We start from the raw sequence: 10,570 nt of genomic DNA, 5'->3' as shown, positions 1-10,570 counted from the left end.
CGGGTGACCGGGTGAGAAAAAAAGAAGTGATAAAAAGTGGTAAACAACACAGAGCTACTAGTAAATACTAGTAAAACCATTTCCACCCGGTCACCCGGTCAGCCCTATACTCAGCCTTATCCAGGCGCGGTAGTTCAGACCTTGAATGTTCAAGTTAACTGCTTGAGTCCGGTCATCTTCCAAAATCGCCACATCTTCTGCCATTTGACCACCGAGAAGATAACCCGCATGCTACTTTTCTCGATCAGGTCTTGTGTGTATTTTGACAACACATGTGTGTCAAGAGGACCCTGTCGGCTGGCCTGCAATGAACCAGGGATGAGCATGTACTTTTGGAAATTGGCGATCCATACCAAGGAGTTTTGCTCTGTGAAACCACTTTCCCTCAGGCCCCATGGGAGCTAAACCCCGTCATCATATTTATGACATGGTGTGCTATCGAGCACAACACCAATACATTCTGACATGGCCCCCACCGGGACCACCAGCTCGCTGGAGTTGCAAATTTGCTGTTCAAGTAGCCAGGCTGATATACCCCCAAACCAAGTCTTGATATCAACAGTCGCCCGTTCTTCAGGAGGTGCCCACGGTACTTTCTCCACCGCTTGCCATGAAATACTGTTTAATAGACCCAGCCTTGTCTGAAGGCCGTGGCGAAGAATGTCGACGTATTGTTTCGGCATCAGTTTTAAAGAACAGTCATGTGGCCCTTGGGAACTCTGGGTCGCATTTCTTGCTGTGCCCGAACCTTGGGCCACTCACGTATCTCGGGATCGTCGGAGTTCTCTAGAAGCTTGGCAAAGTCTCCTCGAACTCTCGGTGAAAGCTCTCTCCCTTGCATAAGCGGAGGAATTATGTTGAGACCGACATTTGAATACGAGTTTTCCGGACTGGGACCGAAGTATTCCTCTAGGATCGAGGGCCAGATCGTCTGAAAAGCATGTGTGAAGATCATTTCCAAAACGTTTTCAAAAACCTGTCTGACTGCACCTTCAGTCTTCCAAGGGAACTCGAGTAGCCAAAGGCGGATGAAATTTCCATGGCAGAAACCCGCAGCAGAACTTTTGGTAATCATGTAGTAGTGTAGAGCCCCGGTCTTTCCTTTTCGAATTGCACGGAAGTGCTAAGGAATTCGCTCTGCCAAATCTGAGGTCTGTCCCACATAGCCACGCCAGTAGCTCTTATCCCGCACATCAGTGATATAATCCAGATATCCCCCATTGAAATGAGGCCAAGGATTTGATTCTTGAGACTGGTATTCCCGAATAATGTCCAATCTGGGATATATCAGATTTTCCTTCTTCTCAAATACATACTCTCTTTTTGAGAGGTGCTTGTCTAAGACAACTTACTTCTCCACTGCTATCAAACTTCCCTGAAGCGCGAGGGCACAAGCATCAATCGCATTCAGTGCGACCTGGGTAAATTCTTCTGTGCCCCCAATGGCGTCAATCACGGAATGGTAGGGGATATGATTGATCAGCCGATCCTCCAGTTTTCCATTGTACAGCTTGTTTACCAACGACGAAATGATGGCGCGAAGCTCCGGCATCTTGATTTCGGGATGTGACTGAGAGTTTCAATGCGTCAATAAGTATTGATGAACTATATGTAAGATGTACTAGCCTACCTGCTGGCTCTCTGTTGACGAATTTCCCTTTCTCTCTTTGTAGGTTGTTATGTCGATCTAAGGACAGTCCCTTTTGTAGTGGACTCGCTGTTTACACTTAAAGCAGGTTGGTTCGGTCTGGGTGTGACCCTCTTCGCCACAGTTGAAGCACCTTTGTTCTTTCTCGGAGCTCGGCTGGCGTTCTGCCTTGCGCTTCTGCTTCTTCTGGGGAAGGTGTCCCCTCTCGCCACACTTGTAACAGTCTGGTGCCCGATTGCAGATTGCATAATGGTTAGCTCTCATAATATGATGACACCACCTGCAGTGCCTATCACAGTCCCGAGCAAAGTGGCCGCTGAAGTTGCATTTGTTGCAAATCATGGCAGTATCTGGCAGAAACGACGCCATGGTAAAGTCAAGCTGACAAGATCGGGTGTGTGGAATCGGGTGTGTGGAATTGGGTGTTTGGGATTGGGTGTGGATGGGTGTGATGGTAAGAACCAGGGGTTGGGGGGTTAACAAGAATTGCAAGGCGCAGGATACAGAAATGTGACCGAGATAATAGTGGCCATGGATAGGAACTGATATATCGGGCATTAACAAAGAAATATTAACATGAGAAGTCTCACCTGTAGACTTATATCATCCATAGATGCCAAGAGGCTAAAGTGCGGGCGGTGCAATGATGCTAAGTAGAAGGCTCTGTTTAGTTCTCGATTCGATTGTTAGCTTATTGTCCCCGATAACTCTTCCTCTCGACCCTGATACCAAGTTTAGTTATAGAGTGGGTTGTAATTTGGTTAGTTCTTGTGGGCATTATATGATGGAAATCCAAGAAGAGAGTGGGATCATAAATACAACCACTATTGCTAGTACAATTTGAAGTCGTAGAATACACGCGAATACACAAGTAGCTCTGAGTATATGCATACGTAATTTAGTATACCCTCTAAAATGTGTCTTTGATGCGAAAGTCGTAATTATCATAAGAGATCCTTATATTTGTACTATACTGATACCAACTAAGTTTGGCGACACTACCCAAATTCCCATATAAAATAGCCAACCAAGCAATTTATGAAGTGCTCTATCACTATAATTTTATAAAATAACATATTTTGTAGATAATTTTAACTTATTCAGAATCGATCGGAATTTATCTTTATACACAAAATTTTCTTTGGGTATTCTTTGTGTAATGGGGTAGAGGCATTTGAAGTTAAGTAAAATTTTGTAGATCCTTTTTACTAAAGGAGCCCTATACAAGATATATATCTAAATTATCTACTCAACCCTGGTAGAATACATAATCACCATCTATTCTTTATTTAGTATAAATATGTAAGAAAAAGACCTATTTCCACACAAACTTGTGAAAAACAGTTAAGTTGTTAAATCCTAAAATCGCTATCTTAGCGGGAAAATTTCGAGTGTGGCCAGACCAAATTGATAGGCTGTTTATAGGGGTATTAGATATTCCTAGATTATAACTCTAGAAAGAAAACCAAGGTAAAAGTTGGTTTTATAGATATAGAGCTTCAGGTGTTCGAAGAGGAAGAAAATGAGGCGGTCTAATATAAGCAAGATTATTTGTTGCATCAGATGCCCTAGACTTTGTGGTCTCCTCACAGCTCAGTGTGAGCAGACTTCCTGGGGTCAGACCTCGTCTCCCCTAATGTTCTTCAGTATCAACATATTCCTGGCATTGCTGCTGCTAGTCTCTGTTTGCCAGCTGCTGCCGACGTTACGGATGCAAGGCAAGGATATATCCAACGTTCGGGGACGCCTCCCTTTTGAGGGCGCCTAAGTGTCTAGTCAGACCAACAGATAAGACAGGTAAAGAAGGTAGGCGGTCCCACGTAACCTCATTACTACTGGGGACAGAATTTATATGATTTCCTCATAACGCCCGATTTACTTGATCATAAAATGCCCGACACAGTACACCTCATTAGCCCCTCTATAAAGACCTATTTGCCACCCAGGGAACATAGGTAGTCTCTATCCAAGTATATAGCTCGTCAGCAAGTTCCTATCACCATACTCCAGTATCAGCGATTCTAAGGCATTCATTACGTTGAGGGATTAAGTAGACCTCAACAGTTATAGCGACCTATCTAAGAATTATCGACCGATATATATATACTTCGTGTATTGGAAGCATGATATTATACATATAAGAGCTGTATACGAGGCCTGTGGCATATTTTGTTCGCTGCAGTTATGATACAGAAGACATTGCTAGTATCAAAACGCCGTGTGAATCGAGATAAGGACTTACTGCTTCGTTCATCTGCCATAGATACATGCATATCTGCAGCCACACAAAGCTGTGGTTCACAGGTGGTCTAGAATAGAATATCTGAGTAAGGTCAGCCCAGGTGGCTAGCCACCAGACAAGTATCGATAATCTAACCCGGAAAACACCTATTCCTATGGCTAAGGAGGCACATGGTATATATGAATGGTGGTAGGGTTTTTGGCATCGGCCATTATGTGGGTGCAATCGGCGAGCCGAGCTAGAGAGCCTTGCGGTAGTACTAACCTCGCTCGTTGCGAGAGCTGCGGTGTAAATAGCCTAGTATCTGATCTATATTATATCGGAATAGGTGCTATGAGATTCTCAGGCGTTTGGAGGGCAATTCTCCTGAAGATTCAGCTCTAAACTCTAGAGTCCCTACAGAAAGGCCAATATTTCATCGACCAGGGGACTGTAGTGGGTCAACATGAAGGGAACATGCAGGAATGCTACTGGCGACTTCAAAAGTCATACAATACCGGGGTACCTGATCGGGATATATCGAATAGCCCCAACCGAGCGAAAGGCTCTGGTATGAAGCCCCGCACAAGGGGATCTGCTCTGGCTGCTTCTAGTGCGGTTATATTGGTTCCCTCGGGAGTGTATGTGGGAGACAGAAGAAGCCACCCCTGCTGCTACCCCGCCACCTCTGCTATTAATAAAGAGATGCCAGGGATACCATGAGGATTATCGCTGAGCACCAGCCAGTTCCCCATGTATAAGCAGCATCAGTTGCGGTCCATCGGGGCGGGCAGGCCTTCTGGGACAGCGGCACTGTCTCAAGAGGTGGCAAATGACGAACGGTGATTGCTGTTGTTGGAGAGAATTCCAAGGCGTATAAATCGCAGGGCGATCCATCGAGCGAGATATACGAGGGGGCTTTGATGTAGCTGTGGTAGAATTTTGATATTCGTTGGGACATCATGTGGCACCTCGCCAATCACAGCCGTGGGCATTCGCCTTACCCGCCTTACCCGCCTTCCTCGGCTGACAGATCATATATTTCTGTGCCGACCAAACTCCGATTGCCACTCTGCTACTTCCCCCCCCACCTTTCTCTCCTACGTGCTGTAACTGCTTCCTTTTGACATTCCTCCATCACTACCGTGACACCTAGGCAGTTACATCCTAGAGGCCTCCATGTCTTTCTCTAACCTTGTATCTGATATTGCCTTTCGAGATTCGAATGTGGACGATCGTGGCTCACAGATTTCACACGCCCAATCCCGCACTGCTCGGTCATACACAAGCACCGCTGCTACAAGTGTCAGCATATCCGGGGACATTTCCAGCCAGCTTCATGCCGGTTACAGCCACCCACTGAGCCGATCATGGCAGGCAGAGAGACAACTGACCAAGGTTCGTATCACATAGGCATTGACTGCTGTCCTTCGAATCCCCCAGCTTATCATTCTTCCCAGGAGATGCTTATTTACCCGCTGTTTATCACCGACAACCCCGATGAAGAGACCCCTATCCCGTCGCTTCCCAATCAATGCCGTCGAGGCATCAATCGTCTCGTTCCTTTCCTGTCCCCATTGGTCCGGAAAGGGTTGCGCTCAGTGATACTATTTGGAGTTCCGCTACAACCTTCCGCCAAGGATGCACTTGGCACGGCCGCAGATGATCCAGCAGGACCTGTGATACAAGCCATTCGGCTCCTTCGGTCTCGCTTTCCACAGCTGTACATCACAACTGACGTCTGCCTGTGCGAATATACGTCCCACGGCCACTGTGGAATCCTTCGAGAAGATGGCACCTTGGACAATGCGCAATCCGTTGATCGGATCTCCGATGTTGCTCTGGCATATGCCGTTGCTGGCGCCCATTGTGTCGCACCTTCTGACATGAATGATGGAAGAGTCCGAGCCATTAAGCTCAAGCTGATCGAGGCTGGTCTGGCTCACCGTGTGCTTCTGATGTCTTACAGTGCCAAGTTTAGTGGCTGCCTGTATGGGCCGTTCCGCGATGCAGCTGGCTCATGTCCTTCATTTGGTGACCGTCGTTGTTACCAGCTCCCCCCAGGTGGTCGTGGTCTCGCTCGGCGTGCGATCCAGAGAGATATGACTGAGGGTGCCGATATCATCATGGTTAAGCCTGCAAGTAGCTACCTGGATATCATTCGTGACGCGAAAGACCTGGCCCAGGATCTTCCGGTGGCTGCGTACCAGGTCAGCGGTGAATATGCCATGATTCACGCAGGTGCTAAGGCCGGCGTGTTCGACCTTAAGGCCATGGCTTTTGAAAGCACCGAGGGAATCCTCAGGGCAGGGGCAGGGATTGTTGTGAGCTACTTTGTTCCAGAATTCTTGGACTGGCTCTGAGGTCTCTGCATACTGCGGGCGTGGTTCGATTATGCGTGAGGCTCTGCCTGCCCTACAGATTTTCTACACGATAAGGCCCCCGAGGTGAACTTGTGTCGGGGGGTATGCATCTCTTGCAACACTTTTCAAACATATCCAGATACCCACAATGTGATTCTTTATTGCCTCGGCACTGTCCGCCACGGCCATGTATTATCTCTTTCTTAATCTTATCTCTTGATCCTAACATCTTCATTCCCGGGCTATTCGGGATGTTAACGGGTTCGTTCCAGTTCGGACATAATGATTATATACTGCCATCAGACAACACAAGCCAATCGGCAGGGAGAGGTGCGACGGACAAAAGACTCAATCAACTCCTGTCCTCCAGAGCGCCCACTCAAAATTTACTCAGAATAGAAAAATCCAAAGGCAAAAGAGCTAATACATCGTGATCCACACATAACAGTAACATCGAACATTGCAGAGTGAGACCAAGAGATCAAGCAGGGTGATGATCGATAGGGAGTTGAATTGTGAACACCCATGCTGACTCACATGTAGCTCGGCTTGAATCCCTGAAATCCATAAGGCACGATATTCTGTTTAACAACCTCCCCCGGAGCAATATAAGTGCCTCGGCCGAGAGATACACCGGGATAGATAGTACACCCGGCTCCGATGTAGCAGTCTTCTTCGATAGTGACTCGACGACCTTGATAGCGACTCTGTGAGCCTTTGCGTTCCTGCATACTGGCGTGGGCCATCGAACTGAGAATGGTGACATTGGGACCAATCCAGGTATGGGCACCGACGCTGATAACACTGTCATCGACAAAGACGCAATTATGGGAAACCATCACGTCCTCTCCGAGGTGGATATTGTAGCCATAATGACAACTGAAGGGAGCTTCTACAACAGCCCCCTGTCCAATGGAGCCAGCTGCCCGACAACCCGCGACGCCAGCAGGGGAATTGACGGCGGAACTGGATGGCGGAACTAGGATCTCCTTGAGTAGGCGATTTTGTTCCTTCGAGCCGAGTCCATTCAATGGATTACATGCATTGTTGAACCTCCACAGGGCACCCTTACATCGGTCACGGTCCTCCACCAATTGAACGTCGAAGGGTCGATAGAGGTCGCCTCGGATCATCTTGTCTTTCTCCGTATCGTCTCCGGAGGTTGCGCGACCGGACAACTGATGCTCGATGCTCAGAGCCATTCTCGCCTGGGCTTGGGGGCTATTGGTATCTATGGGCGCGGTGGGCAGCGGTCGTGGTTCCACCCCGCCTTGGAACAAGGCAATATTGGCTTTTGGGTGCGGCCCTGGGGGAAGTTCGCGGATCGATTGGACGACTGGATATTCGGGCTTAGGCGGCCCCTCTCGTGATGGTTCGTGGATCGGTGGAACTTCCCGATAGTCGGCCTTGGCGAGATGTTCCGATGGATAGGTCGGATGACCCGTACTAGGCCAGCCTCGTTTTGACCACGACGGATGACTGGAGCCCGCACCCGTTGGGCTGGTGTTGTATTGTGGAGTTGGTCGCTCAACATCCTCGATGACTACTGGTCGCATCTTCCGCGAGTCGATGTGTTCGGCCAGGCTCGGTTGTCGATCATGGTGTTGTGCAGTTTCTGGTAGATATTGGCCACTGATCTCTGGGTAGCCTTCCTTTGACTGCAATAGGACGGGTGCCTTTGAGCTGGAAGGCTTTTGCCAAGTGCTTCGCGACGTGTAACCTTCGCAGAGAAATCCACCGCGGATGCAGTTGTTACCTATAGATATGATCAGTTTTCGTCCATTAACGCCGCTCGAGCGTTTCATGGCTCGAAAGTCGCCTTCACGAGAAGACTCACATGCTGGATGCTGTTCATCGCATTTCTTTTTTCGGCGGCGACAGGTCATGCAGCCGGTCTTGGTTCGATTGCTGAAAACGCGTTTTCTCTTGGGTGCCACCTGAACTGCAGCTGTTTGGCGTTCAGATGAGTACGCTGGTGAAGGTGCCGGCTGAACACTGGGAGCGGACGAAGTCAGGCGGTTCGCCCCGATGTTCCGTGAAGCAGATTCTTGGGTTTGCGCCTCTCGTTGCAGCGCATCCACCAACTCCACATCAGACGCATCGATCTGCTGAGCCCGCTGAGCCTGGGTGATCAGGTGTGAATCGTATTCAATCCATGGCCCATTGGACGCGGACTGAGAAGGCTCATTGGTATCGGACCGGTGGCCAGACGTTGGCGGATGTCCTGGCTCGATCTCCGAGACTGACCCTGATCCTGCCCCATTAGAGTTGGGATGTGCACTGAAGTCATCTAGACGGCTCGGGTCTCTCCCCACTCCGCGTGGTTCTGAATTGTGCCGAGACTCCTGCCCCCCAGAATCCGATCTCTTGCGCTTATGTCTATTCTGGGACACCGTTCCCTGCAGCGAGGATCGTGGGGATAGCTGATCATCTTGGTCATAATCTTCCCGCTCCGCGAGTTTATCTTGCCGCAAGGCTTCATGAGTCTCTGGAGATCCTCTTCGGTCACCAGTGGCTGGTTGAGTGATTGGGAGGGGGTTCCCCACATTCGCCCCGGAAGCTGATGAGGCGTCTCTGCCATTAACCGCCGTGAAGCGAGATGGGCTGTGTTCCGTGCCCGTCTCAGTCCCGGAGTCATGGTTGCTCATCACGGGGGCGGATGCGACGGCCGTCATTGCTTTTTTAGGTTTCTTTTCTTTCTTGCTCTTTCTCTCCCTCTCTAGCTGCTTTGCACTGTGGATAGAAATCCACGCACGACGCGGAGATCGGGTCGTATAAAGAGCTTACAGTGTGGTTTCGGGGTTTGATGTCAATGAGCCATGAGCTGTGGCAGGAGAGGGCCTAGACACAGACGGTGCGGGTAGGCCTCGACACCATAGGCGCGCGCCGAAAGGTAGCCGAACCCGCAATTGAAAATAGAATACCCAATAGAGAGAGTGAAAGATACCGAAGCAGAGCTGATATGGCTCGCAACGAGAACTCGCTGGTTTTCGCTTCTCTGAATGAGTGCTCCGGGGAAGGAGAGAGTCGCGGTAATCTCGTCTGGAGTGGGGCGGCTCGGGGCGAGGTGGGCACAATTGGTCTCGGGCCCAATGGAACCAGACAGACTACCTAGGACAATAACAACGGAAACTGTGAAAAGCAGAAGATGGATTTGGTAAGGTAAAGGGAGAGGGGGTGGGAGAATAGAAGAAATAGCCCGGGGGAAGTTGAGGAAAGAAGGCGGAGGGGTGGGGGCGGCGATGTTAGAGTTGGAGGGAAGAGGAGAGGGGGGAAGGGAAGAGGGAGACAGAGAAGAGAGAAGGGAAAGGAATAGAGAAGGATGAACGGGGAAAGGAAGAAGGGGAGAGGGAAAGGGAAAAGAGGAACCGGGGGGGGGGGGCGCTGCTAAGAATAAAAAGGTCTATATACTACGACCAGGACTACCACCACCACGACCTACAGAGCGGAAAAGTACAACCATCCAGCCTTTCGCCCTCTACCCACACCCCCCAAAAAATCCCCAACCCAATCGACGGCCCCCATCCGCCGCACAGCACGTCGGGGCGGGAGAAAAAAGGGAAAGGGGAGAGAGGAGTTGGCGCGCGATCGGCAAGGACGGCGTCACGATGGCCGCCAATCGGAAGGCGCAGGCGCCGTGACCAGGTGAGGTGTGCGCGGGTCTGAGACACCCATCATTTCCCAGGCGACCGGAGCGACAATGGCGCGCGTTCCCAGGCGCCCCGTGTCCCGGTGGGGCGCGCAACTCGGGCGGCCTCTTGCGGCGCGATGCCATATTCGCCATTGGCGCCGTGAGGGCGCATTGGGCGGTTATGCATCGCTTATCAGCTGGTCACGTCCGCGCAGTTAGTGGCCGACCTTCCCCGGTTCCCCCGTTGGCCCCGATCCGTGCCTTTCACCCTATAGGCCCCTGCACCCTCGTTCTTCTGCTGTTCCTTCTTGTTTCTTGTTTTCTGCGTCAGCTTCACTCCCATCATGTGTATATATCTGGATGTGTTAAAAGATTGAGAGAGACGGGTGGGTCTGCATATATCTCCTGGATTTTTATATATACAGCTTAATCCGAATTGGGTACCCTAGGGTTGTTTGTATAGAAGTAATAGTATCACCAAGCATATCGACAGTCCTGTACAGCTAAGTCCTGTGTAGACTCTATCTTCCGCCTATGGGATCGGGAAACATCATGCTTGCTACCGAATTCCGTAAGCGCGTCGGGAGCTTGGCTGACTAAGATCCCGAACCAACCTTGTCTCCCAGGCCAAAAGCAAGAACCATCAAGTCAAACAAGAGAGACGCGCTGCTCACCGCCAGTGTTATTCTGCGCTCCTAAATCTCTTT

At 50.0% G+C, this 10,570-nt stretch overlaps 3 protein-coding genes across 3 annotated transcripts; 1 reads left to right on the top strand and 2 right to left on the bottom strand.

Annotated features, from left to right (window-relative positions):
• Positions 1-688: 688 nt before the first annotated feature.
• Positions 689-1,552, bottom strand: N7459_003713 (uncharacterized protein; the record flags this gene model as incomplete). The annotated part of the gene is made up of 3 exons (XM_056942897.1): positions 689-1,123; positions 1,163-1,319; positions 1,353-1,552. 3 exons carry the CDS (start codon positions 1,550-1,552, stop codon positions 689-691), a joined length of 792 nt encoding a protein of 263 aa, XP_056802780.1.
• A 3,496-nt stretch (positions 1,553-5,048) lies between these two features.
• Positions 5,049-6,232, top strand: N7459_003712 (porphobilinogen synthase HEM2; the record flags this gene model as incomplete). The annotated part of the gene is made up of 2 exons (XM_056942896.1): positions 5,049-5,267; positions 5,330-6,232. The coding sequence occupies 2 exons, from the start codon at positions 5,049-5,051 to the stop codon at positions 6,230-6,232; spliced, it is 1,122 nt and encodes a 373-aa protein (XP_056802779.1).
• A 533-nt stretch (positions 6,233-6,765) lies between these two features.
• On the bottom strand, positions 6,766-8,907 carry N7459_003711 (uncharacterized protein; the record flags this gene model as incomplete). The annotated part of the gene is made up of 1 exon (XM_056942895.1): positions 6,766-8,907. The coding sequence occupies one exon, from the start codon at positions 8,905-8,907 to the stop codon at positions 6,766-6,768; it is 2,142 nt and encodes a 713-aa protein (XP_056802778.1).
• Positions 8,908-10,570: the final 1,663 nt, after the last annotated feature.

Source organism: Penicillium hispanicum (genome assembly GCF_028827665.1).
Source record: "Penicillium hispanicum strain IBT 35686 chromosome Unknown utg000003l_segment0_segment0, whole genome shotgun sequence".
Lineage (NCBI taxonomy): Eukaryota > Fungi > Ascomycota > Eurotiomycetes > Eurotiales > Aspergillaceae > Penicillium > Penicillium hispanicum.
The sequence above is the reverse complement of the archived record's forward strand: the minus strand, read 5'-3'. Positions and strand labels throughout refer to the sequence as shown.